This window comes from Oncorhynchus mykiss, chromosome 32 (genome assembly GCF_013265735.2).
Source record: "Oncorhynchus mykiss isolate Arlee chromosome 32, USDA_OmykA_1.1, whole genome shotgun sequence".
NCBI lineage: Eukaryota > Metazoa > Chordata > Actinopteri > Salmoniformes > Salmonidae > Oncorhynchus > Oncorhynchus mykiss.
In genome coordinates this window covers 2,808,282-2,834,251 of record NC_050572.1, presented here as the reverse complement: position 1 = coordinate 2,834,251, position 25,970 = coordinate 2,808,282, and the positions used below count along the sequence as shown (strand labels likewise).

The window sequence follows — 25,970 nt, the reverse complement described above, 5'->3', positions numbered from 1 at the left end:
ACTAGTAGCCTCGTATTTCTGAATAAATAAAAAACCCCTGTGGCTACTTCAACCAACATTCTGAAAACCAATACATTTTGTAGGCTAATGTAGAACAAGGTAGGACGTAGGCTAATGTAGAACGTAGGCTAAGGTAGAGCGTAGGCTAAGGTAGAACGTAGGCTAAGGTAGCACGTAGGCTAATGTAGAACGTAGGCTAAGGTAGCACGTAGGCTAATGTAGAATGTAGGCTAAGGTAGCGCGTAGGCTAATGTAGCGCGTAGGCTAATGTAACGCGTAGGCTAATGTAGCGCGTAGGCTAATGTAGCGCGTAGGCTAATGTAGAACAAGGTAGGACGTAGGCTAATGTAGAACGTAGGCTAAGGTAGAGCGTAGGCTAATGTAGAACGTAGGCTAAGGTAGCACGTAGGCTAATGTAGAACGTAGGCTAAGGTAGCACGTAGGCTAATGTAGAATGTAGGCTAAGGTAGCGCGTAGGCTAATGTAGCGCGTAGGCTAATGTAACGCGTAGGCTAATGTAGCGCGTAGGCTAATGTAGCGCGTAGGCCTGTCTGTCTAAGGATATTGGAGTAGCAGAAGCAGGGTTCAGTCATCACATTGGGGCAAAACAATCCGCCTTTTAACCACACATGAACATTTGTGATGTAATCTTTTTTATCTTACCTTTATTTAACTAGGCAAGTCAGTTAAGAAGACATTCTTATTTACAATGACGGCCTAGGAACAGTGTTCAGGGGCAGAACGACAGATCGGGGATTTGAACTTGCAACCTTCCGGTTACTAGTCCAACGCTCTAACCACTAGGCTACTTGCTGCCCCGGTGATGATGTAATCTTAATAATTAAGATGCCATTTGACAGACAGTACGCTACATGATTTAAATCCACCACAGTAGCTGTTCCAGCTCTGGGGCGTTGAAGCACGGTAAACTGAGTTTGACAGTGGGGCGAGTTAGTTTTGGATGGCCTGGGGCCTACTGCTATTTGTCATATCGTAGCCTGATTGTTGCTGGGGGGGGAAAAAACTGAGAAAAAAAGGAACATTCCTACTTTGACTTCCTGTCTGTCTCCTGCTTTAGCCAAATGGTTGCAACGATGATGAAAACATTTAATTTAAAATCAGTATTTAGACTGTATGTCTGTCTTGACATGCTGCCTACAAAAACGTTCCTAAATAGACTTCCTGTCTGTGTCGTGCTAGCAGTACAAGATAAAAGGTGAGAGCAAAGTTGGATCCACAGCCTCATTCGGAAAGTATTCAGACCCCTTGACTTTCTCCACATTTTGTTACGTTACAGCCTTATTCTAAAATTGATATAATTATTTTCTACACTCAATATTGCATAATGACATGGTGGGTTGTGGGTCATCTGGGGATTCACATTCATTATATAGTGAACAGGAAGTCATCTGGGGATTCACATTCATTATATAGTGAACAGGAAGTCATCTGGGGATTCACATTCATTATATAGTGAACAGGAAGTAATCTGGAGATTCACATTCATTATATAGTGAACAGGAAGTAATCTGGAGATTCACATTCATTATATAGTGAACAGGAAGTCATCTGGGGATTCACATTCATTATATAGTGAACAGGAAGTAATCTGGAGATTCACATTCATTATATAGTGAACAGGAAGTCATCTGGGGAATCACATTCATTATATAGTGAACAGGAAGTCATCTGGGGATTCACATTCATTATATAGTGAACAGGAAGTCATCTGGGGATTCACATTCATTATATAGTGAACAGGAAGTCATCTGGGGATTCACATTCATTATATAGTGAACAGGAAGTCATCTGGGGATTCACATTCATTATATAGTGAACAGGAAGTCATCTGGGGATTCACATTCATTATATAGTGAACAGGAAGTAATCTGGAGATTCACATTCATTATATAGTGAACAGGAAGTAATCTGGAGATTCACATTCATTATATAGTGAACAGGAAGTCATCTGGGGATTCACATTCATTATATAGTGAACAGGAAGTCATCTGGGGATTCACATTCATTATATAGTGAACAGGAAGTCATCTGGGGATTCACATTCATTATATAGTGAACAGGAAGTCATCTGGGGATTCACATTCATTATATAGTGAACAGGAAGTCATCTGGGGAATCAGAGTAATTAAGTAGAGTAATTAAGCAGAGTAATTAAAAGTAGAAATGTCAAGCAGGTCAACAGTCTACAGACGGGCCTGCAGGTAGGATTAATTGAGGAGAGAGGGAACGAAGGCCTTTAACTGTCTTCAACAAGACATAATACAAGTGGCAACAACTTGTAGTGGTGAGTGATTTGGGAGCGTCAGCGTAGTGATTTGGGAGCGTCAGCGTAGTGATTTGGGAGCGTCAGCGTTGTGATTTGGGAGAGTCAGCGTTGTGATTTGGGAGAGTCAGCGTTGTGATTTGGGAGCGTCAGCGTTGTGATTTGGGAGAGTCAGCGTTGTGATTTGGGAGAGTCAGCGTTGTGATTTGGGAGAGTCAGCGTTGTGATTTGGGAGAGTCAGCGTTGTGATTTGGGAGCGTCAGCGTTGTGATTTGAGCGTCAGTGTTTCGACAGAGTGGAGGGTCAAAGAGCAGTCTCGTCTTGGCTCCTGTCCTGGGAGGGACGTGATAACCTTTGGACAGAGTACTTTACCCAAGGGCAATTCCATAGGTAGGTTGATAATATTTCTTGGTATCTCAGATTGTTTGACATTCTTATGAAAGCAGCCATTTTAGGCCCGATTCAGACCCATCCATGCCTCCTGTAAGACTCTATGATCTGTGAACCGTACGTGATACAGACAACATCTTGGTATCATTATACACCTTGTAGCACTCTCATATGGAGAGTCTACAATCTGAAGTGCATCACAAGTTCAGTAGGAACCCTGCTAATTCTGACGGTCCTGTAGGATACGTTTTTTTTTTTTAAATAAGCCCCGCCCACCCAGGGGAAATTATTTCAGAATCACGCCATATGAGAGTGTGCTGTAAAGGAGTGTAATGATACCAAGATGTTGTCTGTATCACGTACGGTTCACAGATCATAGGGTCTAACAGGAGGTATGGATGGCTAAAATGGCTGCTTTCATTGTGAATTTAAAAAAAATAAAAATGCTTTGTGCTCTAGAGGCGAATACAAATGCAAAAGAAATGCCCAACATCATTCCTTCCAGTGAAGTTACTGTGAGAATTGCCAGAAGAATCCGAGATAGATACTGAAAATATTTCTGGGCTACGTTTGTGAATACAGGCCCTGGCGTCATGGGTGGGACATTATAACCATTGGACAGGGAACTTCCGAGCCCCTCATAGTGTCAATATCCAAAATGGCACCCCATTTTCTACACGGCCCACGGCCGTTGACCAGGCGGGGCCCACGGCCGTTGACCAGGCGGGGCCCACGGCCGTTGACCAGGCGGGGCCCACGGCCGTTGACCAGGCGGGGCCCACGGCCGTTGACCAGGCGGGGCCCACGGCCGTTGACCAGGCGGGGCCCACGGCCGTTGACCAGGCGGGCCCCACTACCGTTGACCAGGGCCCATAGTGAAGCTGTAAAGTATGACCTGCTGACTGGTTTAGGTCAAATGAAAAGCTACAATCCTATACGACTCACTCACTATAGAGGTTTCCCTCTATAACCAGGTTCTCATGTAGGATGTTGCCTGTTCTTAGCTCTATTCTGTTTCTTTTTATCATTAAAACTCCCTCCCTAGTCCTTGCCGATGACAAGCATACCCATAACATGATGCAGCCATCACCATGCTTGACAATATGAAGAGTGGTACTCAGGGATGTGTTGGATTTGCCCCAAACATAACGCTTTGTATTCAGGACATAAAGTTCATGTCTTGATCCATCCTCAGTTTTCTCCTGTCACAGCCATTAAACTCTGTAACTGTTTTAAAGTCACCATTGGTGAAACCCCTGAGCAGTTTCCTTCCTCTCCGGTAATTGAGTTAGGAAGGACGCCTGTATCTTTGTAGTGACTGGGTGTATTGATACACTATCCAAAGTGTAATGAATAACTTCACCGTGCTCAAAGGGTATTCAATGTTTACTTTATTTTTACTCATCTACCAATAGGTGTCCTTCTTTGTGAGGCATTGGAAAACCTCCCTGGTCTTTGTGGTTGAATCAGTGTTTGAAATTCACAGCTCGACTGAGGGACCTTAAAGATAATTGTACGTCTGGTATAAAAGACGAGGTAGTCTTTTAAAAATCATGTTAAACACTATTATTACACACACAGTGAGTCCATGACACTTATGTGACCAGCAATTGTGTCCTCCTGAACTTATTTAGGCTTCCCATAAAGGAGAGTTTGTATACTTATTGACTCAGGACTTCAGCTTTTCATTTTTTGTTCATTTGTAAAAAAAAAAAAAAAATAATAATAATCTAAAAATATCATTCCACTTTGACATTATGGGTTATTGTCTGGAGGCCAGTGACAACAACTCAATTTAATCCATTTTAAATTCAGGCTGTATGTGGAAAAATGGTGTGAATACGTCCTGAACTGTATGTTCATGTCTGAACTCAACTGTGGAATAAACAAATGATTATGCAAACAGTATGGGGTGGCAATGGTAACGCTGTAGCAAACCCCCTATAGGCTGATAGGCTCGGTCTAGATTACCCACAAACCAACGTGACAGCATTTACTATGCCAGAACACCCTTTTCAGAGCACAAAAAATTACTTTTAGGGAGGGGGGGGGGGGGGGGGGGGGTCGTATCAAGTTTCTCTACGCGTGAGTCTTCAGTTCTACAGGAGTGAAATGAATAAGGAAAAGATTGGTCTAGTCTCCCTTTCAAGACTAGATGACGCTTGATTTTGTTTAAGCTACACTGTGAGCAAACTGTAACTTTGATTTTAGAGGTGGAAACTCCAACGTCATTAGCAGTAACTTTGTATCCGTCGTTTGTCACCCAGCTTGAAACACAACCTAGTTTCAAGTCGGTGTTTGTTTGATGCGGTAGGCATTGGGGACTCCTGATAGGCTAAAGGAAAATGACACTCCTGGGTCTGTAAGGTTAGGGTACTATCCAAACAAAATGCTACCTATTTTATATACCTGTAAAATGCTAAATGCTACCTATTTAATATACCTATAAAATGCTAAATGCTACCTATTTTATATACCTATAAAATGCTAAATGCTACCTATTTTATATACCTATAAAATGCTAAATGCTACCTATTTTATATACCTATAAAATGCTAAATGCTACCTATTTAATATACCTATAAAATGCTAAATGCTACCTACTTTGCAACTGCAGTAGGCTAAGAAAGCCACACTGACATGCAACAACTCTAGAACCATCTTAAGTCACGCTAACCAGAAAAAGTAACCAAGCAGTCGATCCAGGTTAATAATAGTTGCAGGTTGTAGTTGGACAAATCAAACTGGACAGTAAGCAACATCATCTGTATGGTCACAGTGAAGGCACTATCCAACCAAAACGCTAACCCTTTCATATAAACAGCCATAGCCAATCTATCTAAGCCACCATAAAAGGCATTAGGGGCTCTCTTGTCCCAGTATCCAGGACATACCAAAATGATCTACTGAACGAGCAAAACAACGTAGCTACTAGAAGGTATCAGATGAAAGTTAGCAGTTATGATAAAAGTTGCCATCACGTCTGTGTGCAGCAGTAGAACTGTTTGACGGCTACCATGACTATGATGTTACCTACAGTATTCAACCTGGTCTGTCTAGAACAGCTGCTGTTACCTACAGTATTCAACCTGGTCTGTCTAGAACAGCTGCTGTTACCTACAGTAGTCAACCTGGTCTGTCTAGAACAGCTGCTGTTACCTACAGTAGTCAACCTGGTCTGTCTAGAACAGCTGCTGTCTCCTACAGTATTCAACCTGGTCTGTCTAGAACAGCTGCTGTCTCCTACATTATTCAACCTGGTCTGTCTAGAACAGCTGCTGTTACCTACAGTATTCAACCTGGTCTGTCTAGAACAGCTGCTGTCTCCTACAGTATTCAACCTGGTCTGTCTAGAACAGCTGCTGTTACCTACAGTATTCAACCTGGTCTGTCTAGAACAGCTGCTGTCTCCTACAGTATTCAACCTGGTCTGTCTAGAACAGCTGCTGTCTCCTACAGTATTCAACCTGGTCTGTCTAGAACAGCTGCTGTCTCCTACAGTATTCAACCTGGTCTGTCTAGAACAGCTGCTGTCTCCTACAGTATTCAACCTGGTCTGTCTAGAACAGCTGCTGTCTCCTACAGTAGTCAACTTGGTCTGTCTAGAACAGCTGCTGTTACCTACAGTATTCAACCTGGTCTGTCTAGAACAGCTGCTGTCTCCTACAGTAGTCAACCTGGTCTGTCTAGAACAGCTGCTGTTACCTACAGTATTCAACCTGGTCTGTCTAGAACAGCTGCTGTCTCCTACAGTAGTCAACCTGGTCTGTCTAGAACAGCTGCTGTCTCCTACAGTAGTCAACCTGGTCTGTCCAGAACAGCTGCTGTTACCTACAGTATTCAACCTGGTCTGTCTAGAACAGCTGCTGTTACCTACAGTATTCAACCTGGTCTGTTTAGAACAGCTGCTGTTACCTACAGTATTCAACCTGGTCTGTCTAGAACAGCTGCTGTCTCCTACAGTAGTCAACCTGGTCTGTCTAGAACAGCTGCTGTCTCCTACAGTAGTCAACCTGGTCTGTCTAGAACAGCTGCTGTTACCTACAGTATTCAACCTGGTCTGTCTAGAACAGCTGCTGTCTCCTACAGTAGTCAACCTGGTCTGTCTAGAACAGCTGCTGTCTCCTACAGTATTCAACCTGGTCTGTCTAGAACAGCTGCTGTTACCTACAGTATTCAACCTGGTCTGTCTAGAACAGCTGCTGTCTCCTACAGTAGTCAACCTGGTCTGTCTAGAACAGCTGCTGTCTCCTACAGTAGTCAACCTGGTCTGTCTAGAACAGCTGCTGTTACCTACAGTATTCAACCTGGTCTGTCTAGAACAGCTGCTGTCTCCTACAGTAGTCAACCTGGTCTGTCTAGAACAGCTGCTGTCTCCTACAGTAGTCAACCTGGTCTGTCTAGAACAGCTGCTGTTACCTACAGTATTCAACCTGGTCTGTCTAGAACAGCTGCTGTCTCCTACAGTAGTCAACCTGGTCTGTCTAGAACAGCTGCTGTTACCTACAGTATTCAACCTGGTCTGTCTAGAACAGCTGCTGTCTCCTACAGTAGTCAACCTGGTCTGTCTAGAACAGCTGCTGTCTCCTACAGTAGTCAACCTGGTCTGTCCAGAACAGCTGCTGTTACCTACAGTATTCAACCTGGTCTGTCTAGAACAGCTGCTGTTACCTACAGTATTCAACCTGGTCTGTTTAGAACAGCTGCTGTTACCTACAGTATTCAACCTGGTCTGTCTAGAACAGCTGCTGTCTCCTACAGTAGTCAACCTGGTCTGTCTAGAACAGCTGCTGTCTCCTACAGTAGTCAACCTGGTCTGTCTAGAACAGCTGCTGTTACCTACAGTATTCAACCTGGTCTGTCTAGAACAGCTGCTGTCTCCTACAGTAGTCAACCTGGTCTGTCTAGAACAGCTGCTGTCTCCTACAGTAGTCAACCTGGTCTGTCCAGAACAGCTGCTGTTACTCTGTTGCACCTGGGTGGAAGCAGTGTTTTGATACTAAACAATGTGTGCTGTCAAAACAACACATGCCCACGTTCGTAGGAGACTGACTGCTCAATACGTTCCTTTGTTGTTTTCAACTAATGCTAAGGAGTATATGACTACAACGTGAACCGAATCCCACATCCTGCTGATCTTCATAAAGCAACAGAAGGGTTGACATATGTAGCGTAACCTAGCCTAACTAAAATAAATCTTGTCCATTTAAAATGCACTATCATGCTAATGTCAAAGATTGATTGAGGGGGATTCCACTACATTATCTGGAACATTTGGGAAACAAACAAAATCAAACTATTATTTTTTTTTTTTAGGCCTACCGTCTACTCTAACGATATATTTTCCACTAGTATGACTAAAACACAGTCATTATGAAAACATACGTATTTAAATATATGATTACCAACACAATGGGAATTCAAGGTATTTAGGCTACATTTTACTCTGATACAATTTGAAAACCAGTGTGGAGTGCGATTGAGATAATCTGTGGATCTGTTGGGGCGGTACGCGAATTAGAGTGGGTCTAGGGTTTCTGGCATGATGATGGTGTTGTGAGCCATGACCTGCCTTTCAAAGCACTTCATGGCTACAGACGTGAACGTAGAGAAAGGCTAGTCTCTTTGGCAATGACAAGGAGTGGAACGCCAGATAAAGAGACTGGTACTCAGACTAGGGAATTATTATTTTGGGTTCCAGGCCACTCTTGAACATCTTAACCTATAAATAAAAGGTCTGGCCCGCAAATTAATTTTAACAAATCGGCCCCCAAAAAATCTGTGCGGCCCTCCTAAATCCCGATGTGGCCCTCAAGCTAAAAGGTATGCTCACCCCTGGTCAAGGCTTATACGAGGCTTAGCCTATAGGCTACGGTATGAAAAGTGGACCACATCGACAAATGTGAAGATGGTGCTGCAGTGGATAGCTGCCATCTCTTACGAGCTCTTAACCAATTTTGAGTCTAATCACTGGAGAATAAACTGGACGAGCTCTGTTGGAGAATATCCTATCAATGGGACCTGAAGAACTGCAAAATCCTGTGTTTCAGAGTCGCGTCTGAACAAGGACAATGTACATCTAGCTGGTTCTTCTATGCATCGTCAAGACCGATGGCAAGCGTAGGGTGAGGTTAAGGGGGAGATGTTTGTCACTTTTGCCCAACACCTGTTGTTAACAATCTCTAATATAAAGGAAGTCTCAAGGTTTTGCTCACCTGAGGTAGAGTACCTCATGATAAACTGTAGACCATACTATTTACCAAGAGAGTTCATCTATATTTTTAAGACCGCACTAAACAAGCTGTATAGGACCTTAAGCAAACAAGAAAATGCACATTGAAAGGAGGCGCTCCTAGTGGCCGTTGATTTTAATGCAGGGAAACGGCAATCTATTTTACAGTACCTAATTTTCACCTGCAAAAAAACCACAAAAAAAAACAACTCTAGATCACTTTTACTCCACACACAGAAATGCATACAAATCTCTCCCTCCATTTGGCAAATCTGACCATAAATCGTCCTGATTCGTGCTTACAAGCAAAAACTCAAGACAGGAAGTACCAGTGACTCAATAAGGAAGAGGTCTGATGAAGAGGACGCTAAAACCTACAAGGAAAATGTTCTGGGATTCATCCTGTAACATTGAGGAATTTACAACAGTCACCGGCTTCATTAAGTGCATTGATGAAATTGTCCCCACAGTGACCTTACGTACATACACACTGAGCTAAAGGCTAGAGCTGCCACCTCAAGGAGCATGACACTATTCCAGGTGTTGATAAGAAATCCCACTTTGACTTCTGACGAACCATCAAACCGTCAATACAGGACTAAGATCGAATCCTAATATGTTCTTCGACTGGGGCAAGGCTTGCAAACTATCCTGCAATACAAATGAAAACCCATGCAGTGAGCTGCCCAGTGACACGAGCCTGCCAAACAAGCTAAATTCCTTCTATGCTTGAGGCAAGCAACACTGAACCATGCATGAGAGCACCAGCTGTTCCGGACGACCGTGATCTCGCTCTCCGTAGCCGATATGAGTAAGACATTTAAAACAGGTTAACATTCACAATGGACAGACCGATTACATGTGCTGTCCAGCTGGTAAGCGTATTCACTTACATTTTCAAGATTCGGCATGGGCCCGCAGATGCTCAAAAAGCTCTACAGCCGCACCATTGGGAGCATCTTGACTGTGCTTGGTATGGCAACTGCTTGGCATCTAACCGCAAGGCGCTACAGATGGTAATGCGTACGGCCCAGTCTGTTTACAAAGCATGTGACAAATATTATTTTTGGCATGCCTTGTACAGTCTAATTGCTAGCCTGGGTGGGTACGAGAATTTTTGTGCCACTCCTTGTCATGCCAAACATTTATATGTTAGGCATGACTTGCAAGGATTTGACATGATAGAACAAACAGACGTGGGACCATGCTACCTAACCTCACAACAGTCTACTGGGACCAACAGACGTGGGACCATGCTACCTAACCTCACAACAGTCTACTGGGACCATGTTACCTAACTTCACAACAGTCTACTGGGACCAACAGACGTGGGACCATGCTACCTAACTTCACAACAGTCTACTGGGACCAACAGACGTGGGACCATGCTACCTAACCTCACAACAGTCTACTGGGACCAACAGACGTGGGACCATAATACCTAACCTCACAACAGTCTACTGGGACCTTGCTACCTAACTTCACAACAGTCTACTGGGACCAACAGACGTGGGACCATGCTACCTAACCTCACAACAGTCTACTGGGACCAAACAGACGTGGGACCATGCTACCTAACCTCACAACAGTCTACTCTATTCCATTCAGGTGAGGAGGAAGATTATTTAAGATACTGTCTAAAGACGTATGGTTTCAGATATTTTCGCAAGATGGGCAGGGAATCTGCTGTCCTAGCATCAGGGGGAAGATGGACAGGGACTCTGCTGTTCTAGCATCAGGGGGTAGATGGTTCCACCATTGGGGTGCCAGGACAGAGAAGAGCTTGGAGTGGGCTGAGTGGGAGCTGCCTCCCGTAGGGGTGGAGACCTGAGGTGGCAGAACGGAGTGTTCTGGTTGGGGTGTAGGGTTTGATCATAGCCTGAAGGTAGGGAGGGACAGTTCCTCTTGCTGTTCCCTAGGTAAACACCATGGTCTTGTAGTGGATGCGAGCTTCGACTAGAAGCCAGCGGAGTGTGACATGAGAGGGCTGCAGAGTTCTGGATAAGTCGCAGGGGTTTGATGGCACAAGAGGGGAGGATGAGAACAGAGGAGAGAGAGTCAGCTTTGGCAGTTAGGTGAGAGAGATAGTGAGAAAGTTGTTCAGAGCTCAAGTGTTTTGGAAAGAAAAGGGACACAGGTCTGTGGTTTTTGACGTCAGAGGGGTCAAGTGTTGGTTTCTTGAGGAGGGGAGCAACTCTGACCATGTTGAAGTCAGAGGGGACGCAGCCAGTGGTCAGGGATGAGTTGATGAGGGAAGTGTAGGCCTAGTGTTGACACAAAGGGGCAATTCACTGTTAGCCGTGTCAAGTGTTGGAGACCAGTGACAGATTAGTCCGTGGGGATAATTCCGGGTTTACCACCCACACACACCACCTTCTCAGTGTGGGGTAAAATAGTTGGGGGTTCAAAACAGACTAGGGGCTGCAACTCAAATGGCACCCTATTCTGTTCATAGTGCACTACTTTTGACAAAGCCTCATGTCGGGAATAGGGTGTAATTTGGGACATGCAGCCCTTGAGCTAGGCCTAGGGTAATGTAGGATCTCAGAAAAGTGCATCTGTGTTTAAAGTTCCCTTCAGCCTTTTATGTACTGTCCAGTTTGTGTAAACAGCAGCTAGGGCTGCAGTAGGCCCAGTTTGTGTAAACAGCAGCTAGGGTTGCAGTAGGCCCAGTTTGTGTAAACAGCAGCTAGGGTTGCAGTAGGCCCAGTTTGTGTAAACAGCAGCTAGGGTTGCAGTAGGTCCAGTTTGTGTAAACAGAAGCTAGGGTTGCAGTAGGCCCAGTTTGTGTAAACAGAAGCTAGGGTTGCAGTAGGCCCAGTTTGTGTAAACAGCAGCTAGAGTTGCAGTAGGCCCAGTTTGTGTAAACAGCAGCTAGGGTTGCAGTAGGCCCAGTTTGTGTAAACAGCAGCTAGGGTTGCAGTAGGCCCAGTTTGTGTAAACAGCAGCTAGGGTTGCAGTAGGTCCAGTTTGTGTAAACAGCAGCTAGGGTTGCAGTAGGCCCAGTTTGTGTAAACAGCAGCTAGGGTTGCAGTAGGTCCAGTTTGTGTAAACAGCAGCTAGGGTTGCAGTAGGTCCAGTTTGTGTAAACAGAAGCTAGGGTTGCAGTAGCTCCAGTTTGTGTAAACAGAAGCTAGGGTTGCAGTAGGTCCAGTTTGTGTAAACAGAAGCTAGGGTTGCAGTAGGTCCAGTTTGTGTAAACAGCAGCTAGGGTTGCAGTAGGTCCAGTTTGTGTAAACAGCAGCTAGAGCTGCAGTAGGCCCAGTTTGTGTAAACAGAAGCTGGGGTTGCAGTAGGTCCAGTTTGTGTAAACAGAAGCTAGGGCTGCAGTAGGCCCAGTTTGTGTAAACAGCAGCTAGGGTTGCAGTAGGCCCAGTTTGTGTAAACAGCAGCTAGGGTTGCAGTAGGCCCAGTTTGTGTAAACAGCAGCTAGGGTTGCAGTAGGTCCAGTTTGTGTAAACAGCAGCTAGGGTTGCAGTAGGCCCAGTTTGTGTAAACAGCAGCTAGGCTAGGGTTGCAGTAGGCCCAGTTTGTGTAAAACAGCAGCTAGAGCTGCATTAGGCCCAGTTTGTGTAAACAGCAGCTAGAGCTGCAGTGGGCCCAGTTTGTGTAAACAGCAGCTAGGGTTGCAGTAGGTCCAGTTTGTGTAAACAGCAGCTAGGGTTGCAGTGGGCCCAGTTTGTGTAAACAGCACCTAGAGCTGCAGTGGGCCCAGTTTGTGTAAACAGCAGCTAGAGCTGCAGTGGGCCCAGTTTGTGTAAACAGCAGCTAGAGCTGCAGTGGGCCCAGTTTGTGTAAACAGCAGCTAGAGCTGCAGTAGGCCCAGTTTGTGTAAACAGCAGCTAGAGCTGCAGTGGGCCCAGTTTGTGTAAACAGCAGCTAGAGCTGCAGTGGGCCCAGTTTGTGTAAACAGCAGCTAGAGCTGCAGTAGGCCCAGTTTGTGTAAACAGCAGCTAGAGCTGCAGTGGGCCCAGTTTGTGTAAACAGCAGCTAGAGCTGCAGTAGGCCCAGTTTGTGTAAACAGCAGCTAGAGCTGCAGTAGGCCCAGTTTGTGTAAACAGCAGCTAGAGCTGCAGTAGGCCCAGTTTCTGTAAACAGCAGCTAGAGCTGCAGTAGGCCCAGTTTGTGTAAACAGCAGCTAGAGCTGCAGTGGGCCCAGTTTGTGTAAACAGCAGCTAGGGTTGCAGTAGGTTCAGTTTGTGTAAACAGCAGCTAGAGCTGCAGTAGGCCCAGTTTCTGTAAACAGCAGCTAGAGCTGCAGTAGGCCCAGTTTGTGTAAACAGCAGCTAGAGCTGCAGTGGGTCCAGTTTGTGTAAACAGCAGCTAGAGCTGCAGTGGGCCCAGTTTCTGTAAACAGCAGCTAGAGCTGCAGTAGGCCCAGTTTGTGTAAACAGCAGCTAGAGCTGCAGTAGGCAGGCTTATACTGTAAATAGCCTAACGCATGGCTGGCTACTACTGCTGCTTGCATTTCTTCCAGACACATTTAGATGAAGCTAGAATAATTCATCATCCACCATATATATTGGTTCACTTTAGAGAGCAGCAAAACTTCTCTCCCCACACTTATGTCACAACATTTTTACAATCAAAATAATCTACATGTGTCATTTACTAAATGACCTGTCACTCAGTAAACATGCTTGGACAAGGAGCAATAATAATAACAACAACAACAACAACAACGAGAATCATGGGCTTGGATCACGGCATAACGACAGGCGTCGTCCGCAATGGAATAACTATACTGACCAGGTAGACAGACTAAACACCACCAGGTAGACAGACTAAACACCACCAGGTAGACAGACTAAACACCACCAGGTAGACGTAGTAAACACCACCAGGTAGACAGACTAAACACCACCAGGTAGACGTAGTAAACACCACCAGGTAGACAGACTAAACACCACCAGGTAGACGTAGTAAACACCACCAGGTAGACAGACTAAACACCACCAGGTAGACAGACTAAACAACACCAGGTAGACAGACTAAACACCACCAGGTAGACGTAGTAAACACCACCAGGTAGACAGACTAAAACAACCATACGGCCTCAGACAGGACAGGAAATAACTAGATTAAACAACAACTAGCTGTGAATTCTGATTCATACATGACTTTTGGAGAAAGGGAGACTCATGCCCTGAGACGAGTGACTGAAACAGCAGTGCCTGTGTGTCTGAGAGCAGCCGGAGCAGTGGCTTAATCTAATCCAATCGTTGCACTGGTTTCAACCGATACCCCGCCCGTCTCTTTGCAGACAGAAGAAGTAGCCGATAGTTATTTAGAGAACACAGCGCTTCACACTGTTTGAGTGAAGGAGAGATGTGTGCTGGCAGCTGGAAATGACTTTTTTCGGATCACAGATAATATAAAAGAACATACTTGACATAGTCATATTTCTCCATATCCATTACTCATTGTGTCACAGTATTCTGCACAGCCCCAGTGGGTAGCTTTGGGAACGCTAGGCCCTGTTCTCCTTGGAACGCTCGGCCCTGTTCTCCTTGGAACGCTCGGCCCTGTTCTCCTTGGAACGCTCGGCCCTGTTCCCCTTGGAACGCTCGGCCCTGTTCCCCTTGGAACGCTCGGCCCTGTTCTCCTTGGAACGCTCGGCCCTGTTCTCCTTGGAACGCTCGGCCCTGTTCTCCTTGGAACGCTCGGCCCTGTTCTCCTTGGAACGCTCGGCCCTGTTCTCCTTGGAACGCTCGGCCCTGTTCTCCTAAGTGTGCAGGCTTGTGTTCCAGCCCTGCTCGAACACACCTGATACTGCACATCAGCTTCTCGTCAGGACCTAGGCTACTTTAGCTGAATCTTTAAAGTATGTTGGAGCTAAAACAAAGGCCTGCACATCCACCAGGCTCTCCAGGAACAAGGTCGACCATCCTTACAGATGCTGTCTGTTCTAAATGATACCTTATTCCCTTTATAATGCAACATGTAGTACAGCTGAAAGATATAGGGGAAAAAATAATAATAATATATATAATAATAATAAATATATATATATATATTGCAGTTTGACTTATTTAAAATGAAAACACTTGAACTGTTAGAATCATATAAATATAATGATTTATATTAAGAAGTAAAGTGGAAAGCAGCATCATTCTGGTTTGTAACAATGTGTTGACTCTATTTGACCTAACAGAACATCATCCACAATAATACTGGATTAAACAGAGGACGAGGAGCCCGGACCTAACGGAGGAGCCCGGACCTAACGGAGGAGCCCGGACCTAACGGAGGAGCCAGGACCTAACGGAGGAGCCCGGACCTAACGGAGGAGCCCGGACCTAACGGAGGAGCCCGGACCTAACGGAGGAGCCCGGACCTAACAGAGGAGCCCGGACCTAACAGAGGAGCCCGGACCTAACGGAGGAGCCCGGACCTAACGGAGGAGCCCGGACCTAACGGAGGAGCCCGGACCTAACGGAGGAGCCCGGACCTAACAGAGGAGCCCTGACCTAACAGAGGAGCCCTGACCTAACAGAGGAGCCCTGACCTAACAGAGGAGCCAGGACCTAACAGAGGAGCCAGGACCTAACAGAGGAGCCAGGACCTAACAGAGGAGCCAGGACCTAACAGAGGAGCCAGGACCTAACAGAGGAGCCAGGACCTAACAGAGGAGCCAGGACCTAACAGAGGAGCCCTGACCTAACAGAGGAGCCCGGACCTAACAGAGGAGCCCGGACCTAACAGAGGAGCCCTGACCTAACAGAGGAGCCCGGACCTAACAGAGGAGCTACTTGAGTGACAGGGGGTGTGTGTGGGAAGCAGCTGTTAGAGGGAGAGAGAGGACAAAGAGTAAACTAGAAAAAAACAAACATTGCAATATGGATATTGCACATGTCAATATTTAAATTACGAAAGCAATTAATTGTGCAGCCCTACTATTTAGGGAATAGGGTTCCATAGGGCTCTGGTCTAAAGTAGTGCACTATATAGGGAATAGGGTTCCATAGGGCTCTGGTCTAAAGTAGTGCACTATATAGGGAATAGGGTTCCATAGGGCTCTGGTCTAAAGTAGTGTACTATATAGGGAATAGGGTTCTATAGGGCTCTGGTCTAAAGTAGTGCACTATATAGGGAATAGGGTTCCATAGGGCTCTGGTCTAAAGTAGTGCACTATATAGGGAATAGGGTTCCATTTGGGAAGCACATTCTGGTTCCCGTTTCTCACCTGCACAGACAATGGAGAAAGGACCAAAGACACCATCAGCAACTGTACTTGCAAGATTTTCAACCATACTCACTGAGAACACTGCATTCTGGAGTCCAAAGGGAATGGGCGTGAGTCTCGCTAAGGCCACCACTTTGAGTCCACTTCCCCCCTCCACCACCCGTATTACAGCACTGAGCTGTTCAGAGTTCCCCACCTTGTTGACCACCCAGTCCGTCAACAGTCTCTTACACACCAGGTGAGCCACGAAGGTACCTATGAGCACCCCCACCATCACCAGTCCCATACCCAGCACGAAGCCGTAGAGGTATCCCGCAGCCACGTTCAGCACGATGTAGCCCCAGCCGAATGGGAAGGACACAACGATCAGACCCACTATGAACAGCAAGGCTCCAACCAGGCTGTCCAAGCTCTCCACCCAGAGAAGAAGGTCCTTGAGGTACTGTCGGACTAGAGCCACGGAGGAGAAGCACACAGCTGTCAGAATGCATGCCAGGAGGGCACTCTTGAAGCAACACGTGGTAATACAACACGGGTGTCTGAACTCCCCGTTGGTGGCGCCACCGGTGAATGACACGCCAGTGTCAACGATGCTCTCCGGGTCTCCATCAGACTTGCCGACGGCGCCTCCTCTCTCGTCAAAGGCGTTGCATATCAAGAGGTCCATTTTATCGCACTCGTCCTGGGAGGATCTCTGGAGCCAGCGGTTCAGCTGGATCTGTCCTTTGACCGCAGCGTGTTTAAGGACCTTTAGGACGACCTGCAGGGATGGTGGCGACCCTGCGCCCCACATGGTGGCACGACAGCGGAGTCTCAGGAAGATGGACAGTCACGCTGACTGGTTGTGCCCAGATTTAAGATGGAGCGGTGTGAACTTGAATATGACCGTTTATCTTGTAGAAACGACGACGCCTGATCATAAACAGTGACAACTGAGAAAGGTAATTAGGGTGACGTGTTGACAGGGAGGAAGGTTATCGATGGTTTCTGTGTTGGGGACACATGTCTATTCTTCAGCATAGAGGAGAACTGTTTCCATAGGCTTCAGAAGGAAATTCTTCCCTCTGGGTTGCCGTCATAAGAATGACCGTCCAGTCTGACAGTTCTTGATCTTGGATTCACCAAATTGGGAGACATGCCAGTCCAATGATTTATGAAAAACGTTTCCACATCGCCTCGAATCGAAGGCGAACGTAAATGAAACAATCAGTGCGTTGAAAAGCATCGGTCGCCGTTAATCTGGAGAACGGAGGCAAAACGACGACAAACCAGAAAGTCACGGTATTGCTAAAAAAAAACGGCTGATCAAGCCAACTATTCGTATCGATACGAAAACGGTCCAACGATAAATCCGTGCAAGACTCCCAACTTTTGCGAGTCGTCTGTCCTATTTGATCGTAAAAGCAGCGAGTTGCTACTCCACCGAGTCGGTCAGCTGCTGTCTGTGTAAAGTCCTAGAAACCCGTCCCAACCGGCAGAGTCACCGGACATGGACCTTGTCTTCCTGGTGCACAGTGATAACCGTGTTGTCTAAGTCCGTCTGATAGCCAGCTGCGTCTTATTACTTGTTCAGCCCACAACAGTAAATGGTGTTGACGTTGAACGCTATTCATCCACCAGCCACTGCTCTGGTTGTTTCCCATAATGCCAAGTACCAGATCATGTGACTACTACCGTTCTGGCCTATGAACCACAGCGGAATGAACCCACCTGACACTCTCTCTCTCTCTCTCTACCCACTAGACTCTCTCTCTCTGTACACACTAAACCCACTAGACTCTCTCTCTCTCTCTTTCTCTGTACACACTAAACCCACCAGACTCTCTCTCTCTGTACACACTAAACCCACCAGACTCTCTCTCTCTGTACACACTAAACCCACCAGACTCTCTCTGTACACACTAAACCCACCAAACTCTCTCTGTACACACTAAACCCACCAACCAAACAGTATGGATATAGACTACCACAGTGCGAGTTATAATACACTGAAACCCAATCAAACAGGGAAATGGTTCCAATCGGTGTTCCACCTTTATTTAAGTAAGTCAGTACAAGAACAAATTGTTATTTACAATGACAGCCTACACCGGTCAAACCCTAGAAACACAGGTGATTTATCAATATATTCAGCCTCTATTTACTCTCACATTCCAAAATGTTAATTAGCATCAAAGTCAACATCATTGAAAACTACAAATCCCAGCATGCTCCTGCACGTCATCTCTAGCTGACACCTTTGCTAACAGGTTTTGTGTCCATTTAAAACTTGCACAAGACAGTTCACAGAATTGACCATTTAAAGAAAATGTTGCCAATTTAATCATAACATTAGATAGTTAATCCGGAGATTCTTACCTTTGCCTCGATTCGGCAGTCTGGTCCAGATCATCAAGGCATTTGTACTTCTTTATGATAGCCTCAAACACAGCCCTTATTTTAAATGTTTCTAAAATCCCTTTTGGGAAAAAAATGATTGGAACCATTTCCTTGTTTGACCACTAGGTTTTATGGGTATTATGACTCATACTGTGGTACTCTATACTAACAAGATACACATCCTCTTTGGTAAAGTTTGACAGCTGTTGGCATCCAATATGTTGCATTTGCGCCCCCCTACCTCAAATCAAATCAAATCAAATGTATTTATATAGCCCTTCGTACATCAGCTGATATCTCAAAGTGCTGTACAGAAACCCAGCCTAAAACCCCAAACAGCAAGCAATGCAGGTGAAGAAGCACGGTGGCTAGGAAAAACTCCCTAGAAAGGCCAAAACCTAGGAAGAAACCTAGAGAGGAACCAGGCTATGTGGGGTGGCCAGTCCTCTTCTGGCTGTGCCAGGTGGAGATTATAACAGAACATGGCCAAGATGTTCAAATGTTCATAAATGACCAGCATGGTCGAATAATAATAAGGCAGAACAGTTGAAACTGGAGCAGCACTTTATAGTATAGATCAATTACACTTTGTGATACAAAATGGGAAAGGGGAAGCGAGAAAAAAGTTAAATAAAAAAAAAGACATATTTGAATTACTCTACCAACTAGCCCTCATTAAAGGCCATCAGGTCATTCCACTACTTTAAGCCCTTTAAACCCAATGTGTCAAGTAAATATCTTTTTGTTTTCTCATGATTTGGTTGGGTCTAATTGTGCTGCTGTCCTGGGGCTCTGTAGGGTGTGTTTGTGTTAGTGAACAGAGCCCCAGGACCAGCTTGCTTAGGGGACTCTTCTCCAGGTTCATTTCTCTGTAGGTGACGGCTTTGTTACGGAAGGTTTGAGAATCGCTTCCTTTTCGGTGGTTGTAGAATTTAACGGCTCTTTTCGGGATTTGGATAATTATCCGGTATCTTGCTAATTCTGCTCTGCATTATTTGGTACATGTCATTATTGTAATTCTCTTTGAATATTCGATGAGGGGTGTTGACGTCAACTGCCTGTATTCAATGGAGATGCTTTGCTGTAGCCTCACAACCATGAATATGCATGACCATCTCGAGGCAACTCCGATATAAATGTTTTTCTCAAAATTGCCGGGATATCCTACTTATATCAGTACACTCATAACAACTTAATCATTACGAAACTTATATTTGAGCAAATAAAACTCACGTAGCAAATAAGCCATTCATTTTATGTCGACCAAATTCGACATTCTCTCATTAACCTCCATACAAAAACTCCTTGCATGGTGTACGAAACAACGAGAATACGCCACCTGCTGGAAGAAGACAGATTTTCCGTCGAGTTGGGCCTCTCTCTCCGTCTTCCTCTCTGTCCTCAACAACTGCAGCTTGATGTCGGAACCAAAGCATTGTGGGATACCTTTTTTTAAAGTTTTTTAAAAGAATAACATAAACAAATGAAATATCCTGATTGTGACAATATGGCTAATGTAATTATCTAGATGTTACTGTAATATATAGCCCACGATGTGTCTAGGCTACACATGGGTTGCTGTAGGGGATGGTGTCCAGACACCAGCCATGGGGTTAATACCAAGTGCATTTGACTGCTTGGCATGTTGTTCAACCAGTAATGTATGGGAACTGGTTTACATGTACAGAGCATTCAGAAAGTATTCAGACCCCTTGACTTTTTCCACATTTTGTTACGTTACAGCCTTATTCTAAAATGTATTTAAAAAAAATTAAATAATTCTTCATCAATTTACACACAATACCCCATAATGACAAAGTAAAAAAAGGTTTTTAGAAAATTAAGCAAATGTCTAATAATTATAATTATTTTTAATATCACCTTTACATAAGTATTCAGACCCTTTACTCAGTACTTTGTTGAAGCACCTTTGGCAGCGATTACAACCTCGAGTCATGTTGGGTACGACTCTACAAGCTCTGCAGATCCTCTCAAGCCCTGTTAGGTTTGATGGGGAGCATCGCTGGACAGCTATTTTCACGTCTCTCCTGAGATGTTCGATCGGGTTCAAGTCCAGGCTCTGGCTGGGCCACTCAAAGACATTCAGAGACTTGTCCTGAAGCCACTCCTGTGTTGTCTTAGCTGTGTGTTTAGGGTCGTTGTCCTGTTGGAAGGTGTTTGAGGTCCCGAGAGCTCTGGAGCAGGTTTTCATCAAGGATCTCTCTGTACTCTACTCTGTTCATCTTTCCCTCCATCCTGACTAGTCTCCCAGTCCCTACCGCTGAAAAACATCCCCACAGCATGATGCTGCCACCACCATGATTCACCGTAGGGATGGTGCCAAGTTTCCTCCAGACATGATGCTTGGCATTCAGGCCAAAGAGTCTTGGTTTCATCAGACAAGAGAATCTTAGCCTTTTTGGCGCCTCAAGCGGACTTTCATGTGCCTTTTCCTGAGGAGTGGCTTCCGTCTGGTCACTCTACCATAAAGGCCTGGTTGGTGGAGTGCTGCAGAGATGGTTGCCCTTCTGGAAGGTTCTCCCATCTCCACAGAGGAACTCTGGACCTCTGTCAGAGTGACCATCGGGTGCTTGGTCACCTCCCTGACTAAGGCCCTTCTCCCCAGATTGCTCAGTTAGGTCGGCGGCCAGCTCTAGGAAGAGTCTTGGTGGTTCCAAACTTCTCCATTTAAGTAAAATTGAGGCCACTGTGTTCTTGGGGACTTTTCAATGCTGCAGACATTTTTTGTTACCCTTCCCCAGATCTGTGCCTCGACACAATCCTGTCTCGGAGCTCTACGGACAATTCCTTCAACCTCATAGCTTGGTTTTTGCTCTGAGATGCACTGTCAACTATGGGACCTTATATAGACAGGTGTGTGCCTTTCCAAATCATGTCCAATCAATTAAATTTACCACAGGTGGACTCCAATCAAGTTATAGAAACATCTCAAGGATGATCAATGGATACAGGATGCACCTGAGCTCAATTTACAGTCTCATAGCAAAGGGTCTGAATACTTATGTAATTAAGGTTTTTCTGTTGTTTATTTTTTATAAATTAAGAAACATATCTTCAAACCTTTTTCGCTTTGTCATTATGGGGTATTGTGATGTCATTATGGGGTATTTGTGATGTCATTATGGGGTATTGTTTTATCATTATGGGGTATTGTGTTGTCATTATGGGGTATTGTGATGTCATTATGGGGTATTGTGATGTCATTATGGGGTATTGTGTTGTCATTATAGGGTATTGTGATGTCATTATAGGTATTGTGATGTCATTATGGGGTATTGTGTTGTCATTATAGGGTATTGTGATGTCATTATAGGGCATTGTGATGCATTATAGGGTATTGTGATGCATTATAGGGTATTGTGATGCATTATAGGGTATTGTGATGTCATTATAGGGTATTGTGATAGGCTATTGTGATGTCATTATAGGGTATTGTGACGTCATTATGGGGCATTGTGATGTCATTATGGGGTATTGTGATGTCATTATGGGGCATTGTGATGCATTATAGGGTATTGTGATGCATTATAGGGTATTGTGATGTCATTATAGGGTATTGTGATAGGCTATTGTGATGTCATTATAGGGTATTGTGACGTCATTATGGGGCATTGTGTTGTCATTATGGGGTATTGTGATGTCATTATGGGGCATTGTGATGTCATTATGGGGTATTGTGATGTCATTATAAGGTATTGTGTGTAGATTGACGAGGATTTTGCAAGCAACAGACACCAAGGAAACACAACTTCTGGCAACAACAAAAATAAAAAAACAACAACAAAAATAGAAAATCCAAACAAGAATTAATAGACGATCAACATTCATTGGACTCCCCAATTACTGACCATATAGGAAACTTCAAGCATGCTGATCTGATGACATCCTATAATGAGATGCTCACATTCACTAGCGCAACATTTCAATTGGCTATATGAAAACTGATCCTGAGTGTAGGTTATTTCCCTGACATCTGGAATCAAGGACTCAATAACCCAAATCTTTAAGAACGGAGACAAATTTGACCCTAACAATTACAGAGGCATTTGTGGTGAACAGTAACCTGGGGAAGGTTTTCTGTAGTATTAAAAGAGTGTGCTTCCCGAGTGGCGTAGCGGTCTAAGGCATCGCAGTGTTTTCACTACAGCTCCGCGTTCGATAACAGGTTGTGTTACAGCCGGCCGTGACTAGGAGACCCATGAGGCGGCCCACAATTGGCCCAGCGTCGTTCCGGGTTAGGGGAGGGTTTGGCCGACCGAGATTTCCCATCGAGCTCTAGTAACTCCCTGTGGGTGGCCGGGTGACTGCAAGCTGACTCCGGTCGTCAGTTGGATGGTGTTTCCTCCGTTTCCTTGGTGCGTCTAGCTTCCGGGTTAAGAGAGCAGTGTGTCAAGAAGCAGTGCGGCTTGGCAGGGTCGTGTTTCAGAGGATACATGGCTCTCGTCCGTCACCTCTCCCCCTAGACCGTAGGAGAGTTGCAGCGATGGGACAAGACTGTAACTACCAATTGGATACCTCGAAAAAATAGGTGTTTTTTAAAATGTAATTGTAAGAGTTATAAACTTCCTTAATAAGCACAATGTCTTGATTAAAAGCAAGATTGGATTTATACCAATACATAGCACGATCAATCATATTTACACACTACAATATTACCAAAATGCACTCTTGCTTTATCGACAGCATTTGATTTTATTTGGCATACAGGAGGACTGTTCTACAAAGTTATTGAAAGTGGTGTAGGGGGTAAAACATGACATAATTAAATCAATGTATACTGGCAATACATGCAGCATCAAAATTATTGAGTCTTTGAATGAAGAGGGAGATATAATACAACACCCACATCACACACTGCCACCTGGTGGGCACTGGAAATACAACACCCACATCACACACTGCCACCTGGTGGGCACTGGAAATACAACACCACATCACACACTGCTTCCTGGTGGGCACTGGAAATACAACACCCACATCACACACTGCCACCTGGTGGGCACTGGAAATACAACACCACATCACACACTGCTTCCTGGTGGGCACTGGAAATACAACACCACATCACACACTGCTTCCTGGTGGGCACTGGAAATACAACACCACATCACACACTGCCACCTGGTGGGCACTGGAAATACAACACCACATCACACACTGCTTCCTGGTGGGCACTGGAAATACAACACCCACATCACACACTGCTTCCTGGTGGGCACTGGAAATACAACACCACATCACACACTGCTTCCTGGTGGGCACTGGAAATACAACACCACATCACACACTGCCACCTGGTGGGCACTGGAAATACAACACCACATCACACACTGCTTCCTGGTGGGCACTGGAAATACAACACCACATCACACACTGCCACCTGGTGGGCACTGGAAATACAACACCACATCACACACTGCTTCCTGGTGGGCACTGGAAATACAACACCACATCACACACTGCTTCCTGGTGGGCACTGGAAATACAACACCACATCACATCACACACTGCTTCCTGGTGGGCACTGGAAATACAACACCCACATCACACACTGCTTCCTGGTGGGCACTGGAAATACAACACCACATCACACACTGCCACCTGGTGGGCACTGGAAATACAACACCACATCACACACTGCTTCCTGGTGGGCACTGGAAATACAACACCCACATCACACACTGCTTCCTGGTGGGCACTGGAAATACAACACCACATCACACACTGCCACCTGGTGGGCACTGGAAATACAACACCACATCACACACTGCTTCCTGGTGGGCACTGGAAATACAACACCCACATCACACACTGCTTCCTGGTGGGCACTGGAAATACAACACCACATCACACACTGCCACCTGGTGGGCACTGGAAAATACAATCATAATAATATTGCTGTCTGATATTGGGATCCAGTCTTGCTGTCTGGAGGTGGGATCCAGTCTTGCTGTCTGGAGGTGGGATCCAGTCTTGCTGTCTGATATTGGGATCCAGTCTTGCTGTCTGGAGGTGGGATCCAGTCTTGCTGTCTAGAGGTGGGATCCAGTCTTGCTGTCTAGAGATGGGATCCAGTCTTGCTGTCTGGAGATGGGATCCAGTCTTGCTGTCTGGAGATGGGATCCAGTCTTGCTGTCTGGAGATTGGGGATCCAGTCTTGCTGTCTGTAGGTGGGATCCAGTCTTGCTGTCTGTAGGTGGGATCCAGTCTTGCTGTCTGTAGGTGGGATCCAGTCTTGCTGTCTGTAGGTGGGATCCAGTCTTGCTGTCTGGAGATGGGATCCAGTCTTGCTGTCTGGAGATTGGGATGCAGTCAGTTGGGGTATATTTCTACCTACCATAGAAGACCATAGGAGAGTTGTATTGTGCAATAGGATACACACTACATTTGAACTAGGGCCCATAAAACGGAATAGGGTGCCATTTGAAGTCGGAAGTTAACATACACCTTAGCCAAATACATTTAAACTCAATTTTTCACATTTCCTGACATTTAATCCTAGTAAAAATTCCCTGTCTTAGGTCAGTTAGGATCACCACTTTATTTTAAGAATGTGAAATGTCAGAATAATAGTAGAGAGAATGATTTATTTCAGCTTTTATTTCTTTCATCACATTCCCAGTGGGTCAGAAGTTTACATACACTCAATTAGTATTTGGTAGCATTGCCTTTAAATTGTTTAACTTGGGTCAAACATTTCTGGTAGCCTTCCACAAGCTTCCCACAACAGGTTGGGTGAATATTGGCCCATTCCTCCTGACAGAGCTGATGTAACTGAGTCAGGTTTGTAGGCCTCAACTTAGTGTATGTAAACTTCTGACCCACAAGAATCGTGGTACAGTGAATTACAAGTGAAATAATCTGTCTGTAAACAATTGTTGGGAAAATGACTTGTGTCTTGCACAAAGTAGATGTCCTAACCGACTTGCCAAAACTATAGTTTGTTAACAAGAAATTTGTGGAGTGGTTGAAAAACAAGTTTTAATGACTTTTAATGACTCCAACCTTCAACTGTATACAGTGTAATTTATGTCCATATGGAGAACATGGTCTTTCATGGCCGATGCCCTTCACATATAGAGGGATCAATAGATCAATAGATCTTAGATCAATGGTTGACATGCGACATTGCAAAAAAAAAACTCTTCTGTTGATCTGAAAATCAGCAAAATCATGAATGGAAACAGAATCATGAATGGAAACAGAATCAGCCTCTCTATATTCAGCCTCTATTTACTCTCACATTCCAAAATGTTAATTAGCATCAAAGTCAACATCATTGAAAACTACAAATCCCAGCATGCTCCTGCACGTCATCTCTAGCTGACACCTTTGCTAACAGGTTTTGTGTCCATTTAAAACTTGCACAAGACAGTTCACAGAATTGACCATTTAAAGAAAATGTTGCCAATTTAATCATAACATTAGATAGTTAATCCGGAGATTCTTACCTTTGCCTCGATTCGGCAGTCTGGTCC

At 45.0% G+C, this 25,970-nt stretch overlaps 1 protein-coding gene across 2 annotated transcripts in view; it reads right to left on the bottom strand.

The window, feature by feature from the left end:
- Nucleotides 1-17,776, bottom strand: part of LOC110487823 (transmembrane protein 64) — a 29,091-nt gene extending 11,315 nt beyond the window's left edge. The window contains exon 1 of one of the 2 annotated variants that reach the window (XM_021559740.2): nt 16,166-17,776. In XM_021559740.2, the coding sequence (XP_021415415.2) occupies nt 16,166-16,885 (720 nt within the window). In that variant the 5' untranslated portion in view covers nt 16,886-17,776. The remainder of the gene's footprint in view (nt 1-16,165) is intronic. The other variant, XM_021559739.2, reaches the window with a different exon arrangement.
- Nucleotides 17,777-25,970: the final 8,194 nt, after the last annotated feature.